This window comes from Protopterus annectens, chromosome 3.part0 (assembly GCF_019279795.1).
Source record: "Protopterus annectens isolate FY-2018-M chromosome 3.part0, PAN1.0, whole genome shotgun sequence".
NCBI classification, from domain to species: Eukaryota; Metazoa; Chordata; order Ceratodontiformes; family Protopteridae; genus Protopterus; species Protopterus annectens.
Window position 1 is genome coordinate 394,829,646 of NC_056731.1, and position 16,796 is coordinate 394,846,441.

General features: G+C 40.5%; 1 protein-coding gene across 1 annotated transcript in view; it reads right to left on the minus strand.

Annotated features, from left to right (window-relative positions):
- Positions 1-16,796, minus strand: part of AVL9 (AVL9 cell migration associated) — a 1,171,768-nt gene that overhangs the window by 815,693 nt on the left and 339,279 nt on the right. Inside the window, exon 2 of the mRNA XM_044064846.1 lies at positions 8,674-8,794. Within this exon, the coding sequence (XP_043920781.1) occupies positions 8,674-8,794 (121 nt within the window). The remainder of the gene's footprint in view (positions 1-8,673; positions 8,795-16,796) is intronic.

A 16,796-nucleotide genomic window follows, 5' to 3' on the forward strand; every position in this document is an offset into this window, starting at 1 on the left:
ACAGAGTAAGACTGTGCTGAAATGCTATATCCCAGCCTACCATGGCAAGTCTGCGCAGAGGGTAAGATATGGACCCCCCCACACACACACATTGGTTTGTTTATGTACGATACCATTGTGGTGTTGTTTGTAATCACTTTAAGGACTGTGGAAGACTGGAAGAGTTGAAAGAGTACAGTTGTGTAAGTAAACTTACCACAACAATAGATGTTCAAATGCTCACTGTTTCATTAGCCTTGCAGGATACAACTGCCTGCCAGCTTCCAAAGCTTCAATGGCACCCAGTAAACAAATGCAGTAGATAAATGACTCAACTATATTTCCAATCGCTGCCTAAAGAACTTCAATTCTGAAACCTCCTCAAATGCACTAAAAACACAAACTGGAACCCATTAAAGATTCTTCCCCTAGATAATACTCTCTCCTACTTTCACAAACCTGCTCAACAAACTGGAACCCATTAAAGATTCTTCCCCTAGATAATGCTCTCTCCTACTTTCACAAACCTGCTCAACTCCTTTGCCTCTCTAAAAACAAAATGTACAAAAAGTAACCCTGTACTCTGGTTAACCAAAAACACCTTAGCTATTATGCAACTCCGTGACAAAGCCTGGACATGTTACCATAAAAATAAAACCATTATCACCCTTAATGAATATAAAACACTATGAAATAAAGTAAAAAAAACTTATTACCTCAGACCATAAAGCCTATTTCTCCACTCTAAACCAACCACAACACCAATCCCAAACTATTTTGGAAAGGAATCTCATCTCTCCTCAACCCAGGAAAAAAAGAAAACCCTTGCCCTAACTTGGATGTCTGACATGGACTTAGCCACCCAATTTAACTCTTTCTTCATAGAGTCCATAAGCAAGCAAACATCATTCTTCATCAATACCTCTATGACCCCTCCTCAGCCTGCACCCATCCCTTCTTCCACTAGCATCCTTTTCCCCCAGCCTCCACCCTTCTCTATTAACCCCATCTCTATATCCACCATAAAAAACTTCTCCTAAAATTAAAACCTGGTTCCAATGCCCCTGATGAAATTCCCTCCTACCTCCTAAAAGAGGCCACAGAAGCCATTCCTCTCCCTGTCAGCATACTAATTAACCAGTCTATCTCAGAAAGCTAGGTCCCCCAACTCTGGAAGAAAGCCTTTATTATTTCTCTGCATACAGGAGGCAATAATAATGACATTCCAAACTTCCGCCCTATTGCTATCTTATCCCCTATTTCTAAGCTTCTTGAAAAATGTATCCACCAACAACTCTTACCCTATCTCATCAATAACCAGCTTCTTACCTCCACACAGCATGGATTCAGACCCGGTCACAGCATCTCCACTGCCTCCTCCCCTTCCTTGAAACAATTAACAAAGCCCGCAATTCTGGCCATTTCATGTCCACGCTTCTCCTCGACCTCTCCAAGAAGTTTGACACCATTTCCCACAGCCTGCTTCTTAATAAGCTCTCCAAACTAAACCTATCTCCTTCCTGTACCAAGTGGTTCTCCAGCTACCTCACAACCAGACAATAAGCAGTCAAAAGGAATAAAGCCACTTCACCCTTCCTTAATACTCCCACAGGTGTCCCCCAAGGTTCCATTTTAGGCCCCCTACTATTCAATATATTCATTAACGACTTCTACCAAGCCATTCCAAACTCCAGCCTCATCCATATGCCGAAGATTCTACCATTATCTGCTCCTCCCCTTTTATCCCCACTCTAAGCTTACCCAAAGTGCCCTCTCCTCTACTGAGCAGTGAATGCTAGACAACGATCTGGCTCTTAATGCAACCAAAACTAAACTTACGTTATTCACCGCCTCCAAAACCTCCTCCCTAGTCCCTAGATAAACACTCATTCATAATCACCAGCAAAAACAATACTCCCCTAGAAATAGTCTCTGACACTACACTACTAGGAGTACTTACAGATGATCAACTAAAATTTGACGAACATTTGCAAGTAAATATCAAAAAACCCCACAAAAAACTCGGTAATGCTACACCACCATAATCATTATATCTCTCCTTCCACTAGGCTCATACTAGCAAATACTTATCTCATCCCATCCCTCCTATATGGTGCATCTATCCTCACCAACCTGCAATCCTCCTTCAAAACAAAACTCTCAAAATTTGCGGCAGGTCACAGAGCCATTTCTCACCATTGTAATTCTCTTCACCAACTAAACTGGCTTAAGCTACCTAACCTCCTCACTTATACCAAACCCATCCAAGCACACAAACTCATTTACAGCCCATCTCTTTGTCCCTCCCTAGCCACTACCTTTGAAATGCATGAACCAGAACAACTTCTAAGATCTAATTCCCAAAAACTAATTGAACGGCAGAAACCCACACGTCCAGCTGGGAATCACCTAATGTCCTCCTCTCTTGCACGCCTCTGGAATTCTCTACCATCTCCTATCCACATCACCAGCAGTCTCTCATTTAAAACCTTGCTGCACTCACACCTAACTTCACAATGGAAGTACTCCTGTTCCCATCCTACCTAATCCTTCTAATACCACTTCCTACTCTCCTAGGACTAAACACACCATCACTGCCTCCTACAGTTCCACAGCTCTAACTATTTCTAACTACTCGACCAACTATGCTACCTTTTTTATTTTTTACAAAAGTGTTTTTTACTGCTGTTTAATGAACTATACTGATGTATTCTGTCATTGTTAACCTTTTCTTATCATATTTACTTTGTATTCCTATGAGATAATCTGTAACGTATATTTGCAATGTGTACTATGTATTTGTATTTTTCTGGAGCTTTTCTCACCAGGACTCCATTGAAAATGGGCTCCTTGTGGCCCAATGGACTATCCTGGCAAACAAACTGCAAATAAATAAATGAATAATCACAAAAAAAAAAAAAAAAAAAAAAAAAAACGTTATACTTTTTCCTTTTCTCACAGAGTCTCTCGAACTCCTGCCCTCACTATCTCAGGCAATAACAACCATATTATTTATTTTATAATACAGTACATATACTTAAACATAATCCTTCACTCCACATTAAGCATAAAATTAGTACATTGACAAGATCTTTAATAAAGCCCTATCACACCTAAACCTCTGTCATAGGATATCTCATTTACTATCTTCTACTGCTTAAAATTCACTGGCAAGAAATGTCTTCTTGTCTAGACTACAATACTGTCATCCTGTACTGAGTTTACACTCTGCTTATAACACTCAAAAACTACAAAGTCAATGAGAACATCATTCCCAGAATTTCCCAGCTTGCTGACATCAACGTATACCACTGCAAACTTGCAACCGACCTAAACTGGACACCCACTACTGAAAGGTCTACTTATCTTCTACATACCTTACTATATAAAAAAATTACAAAGCTATGTCAAGCCCAGAGCTGTTGGACATGCTCCACTTAAAGAAATCCCAGTCCCTCCGAGCTACACGCTCTAGGGACCTAAATCTTGTCATCACAACAAACAGAACATGCTGGAGGGATAGATTCCTGTCCCAGAGACTTCCCATACGCTGGAACAAACTACCTATCTATATCAAACAAAGCTCCTCATTAGAAATCTTCAAGAAAAATCTTGACTGGATGGGAAATAGGAAATTCACCCCGGAGATCACCTCTGTGGTTCTGCTAGACAGGGGCACAGGAAAATAATTTTCTTGGGTGGTGAAAGCCAGGGTACCTTTTTGGCTAGGCTTATATAGGCCTTAGGGCCAACACCCTAGTACCTACCTACCTATGAACCTATGGCTACTGCCCCTACTGAAAAGAAAACTCCCAATCAGGGAACAGTTCTACTCCCTAAGGAATGCCCAGAAACAACTAATAAAATGCAACACAAACAGGCCCACCTCTTTAGAATAAACTACCAGATGAAACAAGGCATCAAGATATTCTTACCAAGTTAAAGCCATTTTCTGAGCACCTCTTCACGGAAGTTTCTTGCTTTAGGGACAAGGGAAAAACTCTTGAAAATGCTTACAATTCTAACAACGTTCACAGTCTCTCAAATGTTTTCCTCTGTCATTTAAATCTTCTTACTCCTACACTCTATTCTCAGTCTCTAGGCTTATGTCTGCAATCTCTTTTTCCTCACTTCCATTTCAGTTTTTCCGTACGGAAATTCAATTTAAACCTTTAAGAAGTATTGCAACCCAAGTAAATTGATAACACCTAATGTTACCTTATTAGAAATGTATAACAATCTGCTTTATAGAACTCTACAGTAACTGCATGTGAACTTTCTCAAGTTTTTCAACTAATCTGTAAATCTAACAATCTATCATGAAGTGTATAACTTAATTTTACTTGCATTGTTTATTATATCGGAGCCTTGGCCATGACTGAAAATGGTCTCTGGACCAGTCCACCTACCCGGTTACCAAACTGTAAATAAACAAACGAGATTAACAGCAGCTTTATCCTGTGGGAGACTGGGAGTTAGTGTGTTTTAGCAAGTGATGTACTAACATGGAGGGGGGCTAGGGTGGCAAACCAACAGATGTTGTTGGCTGTGGCTTGCAGTCATCAATCTCCACTGCTTTATTTTCATAATTAGTAGCTTTGGAGGCAGAAGCCAAAAGGCAGACCTGTATTCCTGCTGAGAGAGAAGTATGCCTTAGCTAACTGCATGTATGCCTTCAGGGGAAAAATGTGATATTTTCCTGATCTAGAAGATTTTAAACATGACACCTTGATGCCATTTTAATGTCCTTAATCAATTTGCTGCTTCTTCACTTTCTTCTCATTCACTCATTAACCTGATTTAACTGCATTACCCCCTGTGATTTTGTAAGCATACTCTTAGATATATTTGGCTTTATGCTTATCCATAGTTAAATGTGTTTGCTGTAACTAAATTATCTGTGCATTATTCTTAACTAGATAGGTCAACATTTCGTATACTTCTTATCTTAAAGCAATAAATATATGTATGCACATATCATACACGTATATGTGTTCGTGTGTAATACACACACACATATAGATATATATACACACACAAACACACACACACACACACACACACACATATATATATATATATATATATATATATATGCACATACTGCGGTGGTGGTGCTGTGGTAGCGTTGTCGACTCACAGCAAGACGTTGTCCGTTCGATTCTCAGCTAAAGCATCTTCTGTGTGGAAACATGCGTGAAGGGGCGTACCTTCGTTGAAGGTTGTGTGTCAGAGCTGGTAACTCGGCACGTAAAAATCTTCTACCAATCATTAGTGGACCGGAGTTCCGCTGTGGCGACCCCTAACCGGGAAAAAGCCGAAAGACACAAACATATATATATATATATATATATATATATATATATATATATTTTTTTTTTTTACATATGGATAGTTTTATACACACACACGCGCATTGTATGTCAGACATAGATCACCTCATAGCAGTCTGTAGGATAGTCTGTAGGATACCGATTACAGTGACAGGGCTTTGAGTCAGTCAACGTAGGACATGTTGTTTAGGCCTCGTGTGTATTTCAGATGTTGCATGTGTCTGGACAGATGCAAACCAAAGGGAGCCTTACAGTCAATGAATGGCCTAATGAGGGCTGAGTAAAGGGGACAATGACATCCCTAGATCTAGGCACAATCTCTGTTTAGAAGCTGTACAATATATATTTTTATGTTAAACAAATATAGTCCATTATTTTTCAGATTTTAACATGTCTACCTCTTTTCATCATACAGTAGAGTCAATTATCCAAATGCAGCCTTCCAAAGTTTTTGGGTAGGAAAAATCATAAAGTCTGAATATGTAAATGTTCTACGTATTCGCTTGTGCGTGTTTTTTGAGTCTGTAGCCCGCTCATGTATGAAAAATATTCTTTATTGTCCACTGGAATTGCTGAATGGTTAAAAAGTGTATTCTCTATGTGCAGAAAAAACAAGACTTTAGAAGTTTTTTATCCAGCTCAATATAGGTTTGATTATCCGAACAGTTGATTATCTGAACTACCCTATGTCCCAATTAGTTTGGATAATCGACTCTACTGTACATTAATACCTTATCAGTTTCCATCTTAGAATAACCGTGCAGTTGCAGCATAACCAATTTTATCATATATACTGCAGATTTTACAACAATACTCAATTTTAACTAATCAACAACGTCTGGTAGTCCCATTAAACTGACAATACATGTTCCAAGATCCCAAAAAGGTCCTTCCAATCTTGTTTTTAAACTGCAGTCCTGCAACATTTGGAGTTCAACCTTCCTGTTGTTCAGTCCCATTCAGCACCAGGCTTTGATCTTACTGCACCATTCCATCTTGAATCTTCGTTTTGAAGGCAGGAAAAGGCTCACCTTGTAATCTGTCGTGAGTAGATATTTCTGATGTACACATCTGCTAGCCGTAGCCCAAGTCTCTGTAGGACTTTCATTATTTAATTCTCTTTGGCTTCCTCCTGGATTTTTAGTAAATCTTCCACAACTTGGTTGGGATCCACATATATGTTTTTGCTCCTGAGGCAAAGAAAACTTAATATTGCTAGGTACTGTAATTTGAACTTTAGCTTCATTTTTGGACATCTTCTTAAGGAGGGAATTAGTTGGTTTCTTTTCTGACTGGTTGGCACTAAATCATGGTCCACATATATTCTCTTCTCATCTATTATTAACAAGACTTCTATTCCAAATAAGCTTAGACAGGATTTGCTTTTTTAATACATCTGTACCACTACTAAAATGGATCTAGGTTGTCTTTTTAGCTAAGGTACCAGGTACTCATATCCTTTGTGCTCTGTCCAAATGAATATCTTGAACACAAACGCCAATCTTCTTCATAATAATATATTGCATGATCTCCTTGCAGGTTTTCAGCAACTGCCATGAATCTTAAGTTTTTTCTATATGGGCAGATTTCCAGTTTAAATGATTTTTTATTTGTTCTTGAATCACTTTGTGTTCAGTAACTTTTTCTTTATATTGCTCTCTTCAGTTTCAGCCAAGTGCCTGTTCAGTGCCTCTTCTAATTCCTTTCTTTTGTTGTTCGTAGCAATATATTTTATTAGAGTGCTACCTATGCTGAAGATTTTTGTGCGCATCTTATCAGTCTTGTTGCTCGTGATGTCCCAGCCATTTTATCAGCAGCATGTTGTATTGCATTGTCTGGGTACGTCTCAACCACAATGCCTCACTACTCCTTGTTTTCTGTTTCTTCTCTATTTGAATATTTCTCCTCTACTTTTCTGTTTTTCCATTTAGAAATTTTAGTGGACCTCATGCATGTTGTCAAGAAACTGAATTATACTGAACTTCATTAAAATGTTGACTTTTTGTTTCCTTCACAGGGAGGAGTTATTTTTAGCTACTAGTTTGTTGGTATACTGGAAGTCATATTAGTCAGGTTTTGAGCGTTTCGTTGAGCTTGCTGTCAGACATGCTGCCCAAAGACTGTAATACCTCTTCATGAAAGGTCAACATAGATGTTAAACAATTCAATCCCTTCACAGACAGCATGGAAGATGTGGATACTCATTTCGCTAGCTGGTCCAAAGTCCACACTTCCCTTTCCAGGGAACAGGCTGCTGATGTCTGTGAGAAAGATGGCATTTCTCTTCAAAGCCAGAGTAGAAACATTTAAGGTCTGGTTTAGGTATTTTTGCACACACACAATATCCTGGGATCTGGAAGCTCCTCGCTGCCTTTTCTAAAATAAAAAGGCACAGGAGAAGGAAGACATTTGGTAGACTTCCAGAACTGAACAATATAGGGAGAATACTGTTTGACTGTTATATTAAACTTGGCTGAAACTGATACACTTCCTAGTAATAAGCAGGAAGGGGTAAGGAAAACTCCTGCATATACTGGGGATACTAAGAGGCAACCATTTACAGTTGTAAGAATGGCTACAGACAGTTGCCATCAGCAGGACAGACATAAATGGAACAGACTACTGCCTTACTAACTCTATGGGCACCAATAGTGGTAAAACTATCAGCATGAGTGGCACCAGGGAGATCTTCACCCAGGAATCAGGTGCCTGGGGCATTAGTGTCGTAGGGAGGTTGGCATAATGGTTAAGATATTTGCCTTATAGACAGAGGGTGCAGGGTTTGATTTTCACATGGGTTAATTGGCTAGGCTTAAAATGGCCCACAAGGGCAGTTAGCCTAGTACTAATCTATGAACCTAAGAACTACTACTGAGGAAGAGATGTAGCTTTTCAAGATGACATTAATAACCCTTCTTGAAAAAACACAAATAAAACCACAGTACAGAACAGCAGTCTAGAAGCAATCCTGTACAAACACTACACTGAAAAAGCTTCTCAATTATAGAACATCTATCACTAACAAAATATGTGGACAGCTTGACAGCTGATAGTACTATTAAATAACTAAAAGTCACATTTATTAAAAATTCAATTTTTTTACAAAAAGGTCTTGCTTGATTTTATTTACTTATTTATCTTTTTGTTGATCAGGTTAGTTTCATTAAGCTAGTAGCCTCTTTTCAGAGGAGACCTGAGGTGGCAACAATGTGCCTGGCATCTTCTAAGACCACACTACTAACATCCTTTTCTCTGTCAGATGGCAAAGAAGTCCCTTAATTATGGCTTTATAATCTGGCAAGTTAGCTAGTGTTCCATCCACTTGATCACAATATCATGGTTATGAATACATTTTTATTACCTTCCTGGTAGTTGTGGGCACCATCTGGAAGAGCTAGGAAAGGCAAGTACTTCCACTCTTCTGGTAAGCTATGGCTGTCATGACCTTCTTCGGGCATTAGAGGAGGATAGGAGTATTCAACCTGATGGGAAAAAAAATCATCACATTAAGATGGGGGAAGCCACTAGTTAAACACTACAAATCTGTCATGACAGGGAATAGTAAACAGGATAACAAGTGACTATACCTGACTAAACTGCATTCATGTCTCTTTTCATGTTTCTGTCTACCTCTTCCCCTTCAACATGCCATCCCTTAACTAGATGAACCAAGCAGATTTAAACTTGCTGCCATGGGCCCATGCTTAGCAAAAATGCCACTAAGCTTCAACAATACCTACTTCTATTACCAGTTCCGAGGCTAAAATGTCTAAAAGGTGCTGCTTATAGAAAGATCCAATGAACAGCTCTAGCAATTTCAGATTCTCAAACAAATGAGAAATCATACATGTAGTACCTTTTTCTTTTTTATTTACTATTATTGGCTCCCTTGCCCGGTCGATTCTCAGTTAGAGCGTCTTCTGTGTAGCGACATGCGTGAACGGGCGTCCCTTTGTTGAAGGTTGTGCGTTAGGCCCGGCAAGCCAGCACGTAAAAATCTACTGCCAATCATTAGCGGACCGGAGTTCCGCTGTGGCGACCCCTAACCGGGAAAAGCCGAAAGACACAACAACAACTATTATTGGCTCCCTTCCCTGACCCAGTCCTTACTTCACAAAGCTTCAAATCACTTCTCCCAGCTTCTGTGCTCGACCATCCCTGAATCTCCCAAGTACCCCTTTCCATGTACCGTGGATGTGACATTTTTCTGGGTAGGTCCCACGACTCCTCAGGAAGTTGATCTTAATGGTACTTATTAGACCAGCGGAATGAATGATGGAACAAAGAAAGAGTGTGAAACATAGGAGCCATCATACTTAGGGCAGATGGTCAATTACCCTAGCTGTGGAGGTGGCTAATGCAATGGCATAAGGGCATCCTCACTGCCTCCTTACTAAACCCTGAGCTCTCCTGTGAGATTTCTGATCTATACCAGAGATCATTCAGTTACAGGGTATTCCCCCTCCACCTACTCCTGGCACAGGAGAGCTGGCAGTTGGCCACTTTATCTTACCACATCCGTCCAGCCATCCCTCCTGGCAGCCTTAGTTCATTCCTAAGCAAGAGTTGCCAATGGCAAAGGTAGACACACTGCCTCAACTTCACAAGGCTGGCTCATGTAACATCTTTTCAGGAGTTAATGAATCACTCAAGCAATCAAACAAAATCAAAGTTAGGTATACACCTTTACATCAGTTATACATATGTCTACAAAAAAAGGAAACAAGATCTTCCATATACTCATTCAGTGTAGCGTTTAAAACGATCTGCGATTTGATCTAAAGAATAATACAATAAATACTATACTACAGGAGTAGGGATACAAAATCATCTTGATCTTTTCTGCACTTTATAGGAACTTGACAAAGTAAACTAGTTTCTAGGGATAGTTGCATAAAACACTTATACTGTGATTAACTGAAGTTTGGTGGACAAACTGAGTGCCAGATGTATGTGCAAGTACCACATCAGCTGTCCCCAGAATGTTAACGCTGAAACTGCAAATACAGCAAAATATGGTGTACTACTGTATTGTTGAACCTGACATTGCTGAAAACAGCAATATCGCAACAAGAAGGTTGCAAGCCAGGAATGCCAAAGACCACAAATGAACAACTGGACTTGCCCTGCCAGCCCGTTCTGGACCCATTTTGTCAGTTGTTCTCGAGTTCATACAGGTAAGAAGATTTGGTATTTGATATATTTTCTCATTATGGTCTTCAGCATTCCTGGCTTGCAATCTTCTTGTCACAGTATTGTTGTTTTTGACATTGTCAGGTTTGTCCATGCAATAATACAACAGCTGAATACATACCAAGTGAGGCTGTGGCATCACAGACTTAACCCCTAAGTTTTTTTTTGGGGGTGGAGGGTTTTTTGGCCCCCCCCCTTAATTTTTTGAAAATTGGGAAAAAAATTAAAAAGGGGCCTTTTCCTTTTTTAAAAAACCTGCCCTCCCCTTTACTAAACCCCTTTTTTTGGGGGGCTTTTTTCCTTTTTTTTGGGTAAAAAAAAGTTTTTTCTGATTTTTTTAAAAAAAACCAAAAAAAACAAAAACAAAAAAAGAAAAACAAAAAAAAAAAAAAAGAAAAAAAAAAAAAAAAAAAAAAAAAAAAAAAAAAAAAAAAAAAAAAAAAAAAAAAAAAAAAAAAAAAAAAAAAAAAAAAAAAAAAAAAAAAAAAAAAAAAAAAAAAAAAAAAAAAAAAAAAAAAAAAAAAAAAAAAAAAAAAAAAAAAAAAAAAAAAAAAAAAAAAAAAAAAAAAAAAAAAAAATATTCCATAGGGTAATTTTTCCCTTGCTTTTCCCAAAGGGTATGACTATACATTTTTGGCGCCCAGCTTAAGGCCATGGCTCTGGCACCAATTATCCGTTTCTATGAGGCCTCTCTGAAGGATGTTTGTGTCTGCTGGAGTATCAATTATGGCGCCCAGTTTGCAGTCATCTACAACTTTGTCAGCCACAATCCTCCTATGTTTGCCTGTACCTCGGAAAAATAAATGCCGAACAAGAGGGGGCCCAGGACTGAGCCCTGTGGGACATCGCTTGTGACTGGCTTAGAGTCTGACATAGCTCCAGCAACTCTGACCCTGTGGGTTCTGTCCTTGAGCCAGTTTGCAACCCATCTTGTGACATATGGGTTTACATTTAAGCTGGTGAGTTTGTCTATGATGCCCTAGTGGGGTATTGTGTCAAAGGCTTTTGCAAGGTCAAGGTAGGCTGTGTGAATTGCCTTACCCTCATCAATGGCCTTTGTGACTGTTTCAAAAAAAGTCGACCAAGTTCAAAAGGCAGGATCTGCCCTTGACAAAGCCAAATTGGGTAGGATCCAATGTCTGTAGGTCCCCAATGTCTTTGTTTACGAGTTCCATAATGATCCTCTCCATAGCTTTGCAGACCAGGCTCGTCAAGCTTATGGGGCGGTAATTTCCAGGGTCCATAGAAGCACCGCCTTTGTGAAGTGGGACCACTGTTGCCGTACGCCACTCTTTGGGTACGTATCCTGTAGTAAGGTTAAGATTAAACAGCAGCCTTGTGTGTGGGTTTAGTTCCTCTTGGAGTTCATGTAGCACACAGCCCGGGACACCGTCTGGTCCAATTGATGCTGTGTTTTTAGCTTTAGAGAGGGCGGCTCTCACCTGGGCATCTGAGATGTTAGGGAGGCTACACTCTGCTGGGATGGTTATTTCTTCTTTTGGGGGTGGGGAGGGGGAGGAGAAATTTGCACTGAACCGGTCTGCCAGAAAGTTGGCAATGTCAGTGGGTTCAGTGTATTTTGTGTCATTTTGGACTAACTCTGAGCATATCTGGGAGTTTCCACCCAGGTTTCTAACATAGCTAAAGAAGGCCTTGTGATTGTCTTTTGTGTCTTTTGATTTTCTCTCAAAGTTGGCCTTGGATGATTTTATGAGTGATCGTAGTTTTTTGCTAGTACTGATCAGAGATGCCTTCCCTTTTAGGGATTTTGCTCTGTCATGTAGTAGCTTCCTCCTCCTGTTGTAAAGTTTGTTTATGGCTGGGGTCCACCAGACCGGGCGCCTGCCTTTGTGGGAATGGGTCTTGGTTTTATTTGGGATTGCATGATCCATGCATTCTTGAAGGTGCCCGTAGAAGGCATTTGTAAAGGATTCAGCAGTGTGGGTTGTGGTTTCCACTGGCCCAGGGGCCTTGAAGGATACCACTTCAGTCTTAAGAAGTGTGAAGTGGGCTTTTGAGAAGTTCTTCACTGTGGTCTTTTGTGCAGGGGGTGGGGGCGGGATGTGGATTTCCAGTGAGATTAATTTATGGTCTGATCTTACCAAAGACGGATATACTTCCGGTGTGGAGCATTTTGTCCCCATGTTTTTGATGATCAGGTCTAGTATATTGTCTCCTCCTGTGGGAATAGTGACTAGTTGTTCCATCACATTTGAGTTTATGAATTCTAGGAACCTTTGGGCTAGGGTGTTGGGGCTTGAGTAATGTTCCCAGTCTATGTTCGGGTAGTTGAAGTCTCCCAATATGATGGTATTTGGAGAGACATTCATACTCTCCAGTGTCTTCAGGAAGGCTGTGTGGGGTTCCTGCATTTGAGAGAGTGGTCTGTAGCATGCTACAAACTGTAAGGCAGTTTTGCCTATGGTTAGTTGCACCTGGATGGTCTCCGATGCTTCGTGCGTTGTCACTAACTTGGAGGTGTGGGTATCTTTGATGAATATGGATACTCCCCCTCCTTTTGTGGTTCGGTCCAAGTTTTGGGGCCGGAAAGCATGATATGAGGTAAAACCTGATAGTGCTGGGGTGCTCTCAGGAGCCTTGAACCAGGTTTCAGTCACTGCACAGACATCAATGTTCTCCATACTGAGGAGGGCTTCGAGGGCGTGCATCTTGAGGTTTAGACTTCTGGCATTGAGCAGCATTACCCTTAGTTTTTTTCCATTTGTGTTTTCTAGGGAGGTAGGTTTGTCATTTGAGCCTTGCCTAAAAAGGCACTATGGGGGTGGCAAGAGCCTTTGCCAATATCCGGAAGCCCAGGGTGACAGGTGCAAGCCATCCCTTGGGCAGCGTGGCTTGTCAAGCATGTCATCCGAAGCAGACAGACATTGGATCCCCTTAGAATGATACCAGTAATTAAGCCAATTGTTAAAACTGATCACTTTGTCTTTGTACTGTGGCATCATTCTTGGTGAGGGTAAGATGCTGCTCAGGGTCAGGGTCAGGGTCATACCGGCCTGGGCTACATAATCAGAGAGCTCCTCTATGTTTCTTTTCATGTAGTCCAGGGAGGTACGTCTCAGGTCGTTCACACCGGCATGTACAATGACTGAGTAATATTTGTACTTGCTGTGGAGTGACCTGAGTGCTTGTGTTATGTGGCGGATTCTAGCTCCCAACAGGCAGCTTACTGTGACCTTTTCCTTGTTCAGTCTGGTGAGCGGGATGTCAGTGTGTCTGACTATGGAGTCACCTATTACAAGTGTGTCTGGCATGTTGTTTGGCCTTAAGGGCTGTGACTGTTTAGCACACTGATTTTGTGAACTATGTGTTGCATGTGCTATGTCTTGAGGTGGCGGTTGCTTGGGTGTCTGCTTTGGAGGCCTCTGTTGTTTTGGTAGATTTTTAATCAGCGCCTCTGAGTATGTTTTTGTGTGTTTATGTGTTTGGTTTGCAGTTGTGATAGTTCTATGTGAGACTGGGTTTGTGGTGTGTGTGGTTACCTTCTCCTCCTGACTGGTCTTGCCAGTACTGAATTGAGAGAGCTCAGCCTCCAGTTTGGCTATATAGTTGCATCTCACGCATATATTTGTATTTGTTGGGAGGAGGAGAGGGTTGTCTGTGCACATGAGGCACCAGCTGAACAGGAGAGGACGCCAGCAACTGACCCTTCGACATGCTAGAAATAGTGAAAAAGATTGCTGTGTAACTGAGTCAGAAAGGACCTATAGGGAAATGGGTACTCAAGGGAATTTAGGTGAATGAAGTACTTTCTTTTGTTTAAGAGTGCTTTACCTGTATAAAAAATGCTTTAGGAGCAAGTGCTGAGCTTTTCAGATAGAGTATAGGCTGTTTAGATTGCAAGTAGAGCAGTTCTAAGGGAAAAACTGAAGAGCAGACTTTACGGAGCCGGAAATACTTTAAACTTGATTAACCGGCGCTGCCCGATGCTGCTCTATGAGCAACTTTGCGCTAAAGCGCGCAAAAACGGGCTTTATAGCAGGGGGTTGAAAAGAGCCAGGAATTGACCCAAAATGGCCAATAAACTACAAGTTGTTGGGCTGGAACCACTCCTCTAGGGACAAATAGGTTGCTCAGTGCTCCCCACTCCCACTGGTGAACAAAGAAGCTTCCTCTTATCCAAATAAGGATATGGATAGCACAGGAACTAAGACAAAGCCCAGAGATCAGCAAAATCTGAAGACTGGACTATTCTCGTTCAGAAAAGCGGGAAAACAAGGATATTTTTTTTTTTTTTTTTCTTTTTTTTTTTACAGACAGAAGAAAAAGATACAGTAGCAAACAGTAAATGTTATAAAATGGCTAGCACACTTGAGTGTGTTAGCCTAACAGTTAAATTAAACAAAAATAACTTTTTAAAGTGCTAACAGTTTAAAATCTACACAGGTACAGTAAAACAATATGCAGAGCTGTTTTTTAGGCTTAAATGCAGTCGAGATGCAGTAATTAAAGCGAAAGCCAGAAAAAATACTTAAAAATCCAGGAAAGTCACTCTTTCACTCTCTGCTGCTTGTAGAACTCTGCAGGACACCACGAGGAGCTGTGCTGAGTCTTTTACAAGTGAAAAAGCGCGCAAAAATGGGCTTTATAGCAGGGGTTGAAAAGAGCCAGGAATTGACCCAAAATGGCCAATAAACTACAAGTTGCTGGGCTGGAACCACTCCTCTAGGGACAAATAGGTTGCTCAGTGCTCCCCACTCCCACTGGTGAACAAAGAAGCTTCCTCTTATCCAAATAAGGATATGGATAGCACAAGAACTAAGACAAAGCCCAGAGATTAGCAAAATCTGAAGACTGGACTATTCTAGTTCAGAAAAGCAGGAAAACAAGGATATTTTTTTGTTTTTTTTTCTTTTTTTTACAGAGACAGAAGAAAAAGATACAGTAGCAAACAGTAAATGCTATAAAACGGCTAGCGCACTTGAGTGTGTTAGCCTAACAGTTAAATTAAACAAAAATAACTTTTTAAAGTGCTAACAGTTTAAAATCTACACAGGTACAGTAAAAACAATATGCAGAGCTGTTTAGTCGAGATGCAGTAATTAAAGCGAAAGCCAGAAAAAAATACTTAAAAATCCAGGAAAGTCACTCTTTCACTCTCTGCTGCTTGTAGAACTCTGCAGGACACCACGAGGAGCTGTGCTGAGTCTTTTACGTTTGTGAATTTGCAGTTAAGGATGTTAATTTGCGAGTTATGTTTAGTTCTCGGAAATATCCCAAGCGTGACTTTTCCGACTCCAATAGCAAGCTGGGTAAAATAAAGTCTGGGACCAAAATTACTGTTGTAGAACGGGAACTAGTCAGATGATAGTAGGCAGCCAGCAACTTGTGTGTGTGTGTGTGTGTGTGTGTGTGTGTGTGTGTGTGTGTGTGTGTGTGTGTGTGTGTTGGGGGAGGTGAAATCTGATAAGTAGCCAATCACTACTGGATACACAAGGCTCAATGAAAACAATGGAAAGAAAGTACATAATGTGTCAGCCAGCCTTCAGTGTAATCTTTTAAAACTTGTAATATGGCCAAAATGCAGCTAAGATTTAACAAAAACTGCAAAGTTATGTACTTAGATGACTGGAACAGTGGGAATAGCTTATGTGTTAGCATGAAGACACCAAGTGAACAAAAATGATGGCAGTTTAACCACCTTCAATGCAACAAGGCACTGGAAATAAAGCCAAGAGAAACCTGAAAGTACACTATCATGGAGGGGTACTGTCCTTACAGATGCAGCTCTGCAAATTCTCAATACACACGCTGCTCTACAAATTCTCACTACACCAGATGCTGCTGTAGACTCATCTGGACATTCTGTGCAGTTTTGCAGGCAAGTATAAGACCAGGGAGACTACATGGCTGGCAAAATGCAATGGATGGTTACAGCGATAGTAAACAGAAAAAGGGACATGAAGTATAGAGACAGACTAACACAGCACGGGGAATGCAAACTGCCATAAATGAGAAGAAAATGGACATAAATGATACAGGTGCACCATATCATCATGGAGCAGGAGGGTGACAAAACAATGAATGGGGACAGAAGTGGCATATGCTTGGCAAAACAAGGGGAAGACTTAAGCACAACACTAGGAAAAAGTATATCAGGACCCCGCAAGGAAATGTTGCGAGTGTAAATTTACATAACTTTACACATGCCTGGAATAAGTGAAAAATGGAAGACAGCTGCACTATCCACAGCACTCAGACATGTAACATAAACTAAACACAAAACAGGACAGCATACAGAGAATGCAAGTCTGTCTTGTCTGTCTGATTTTT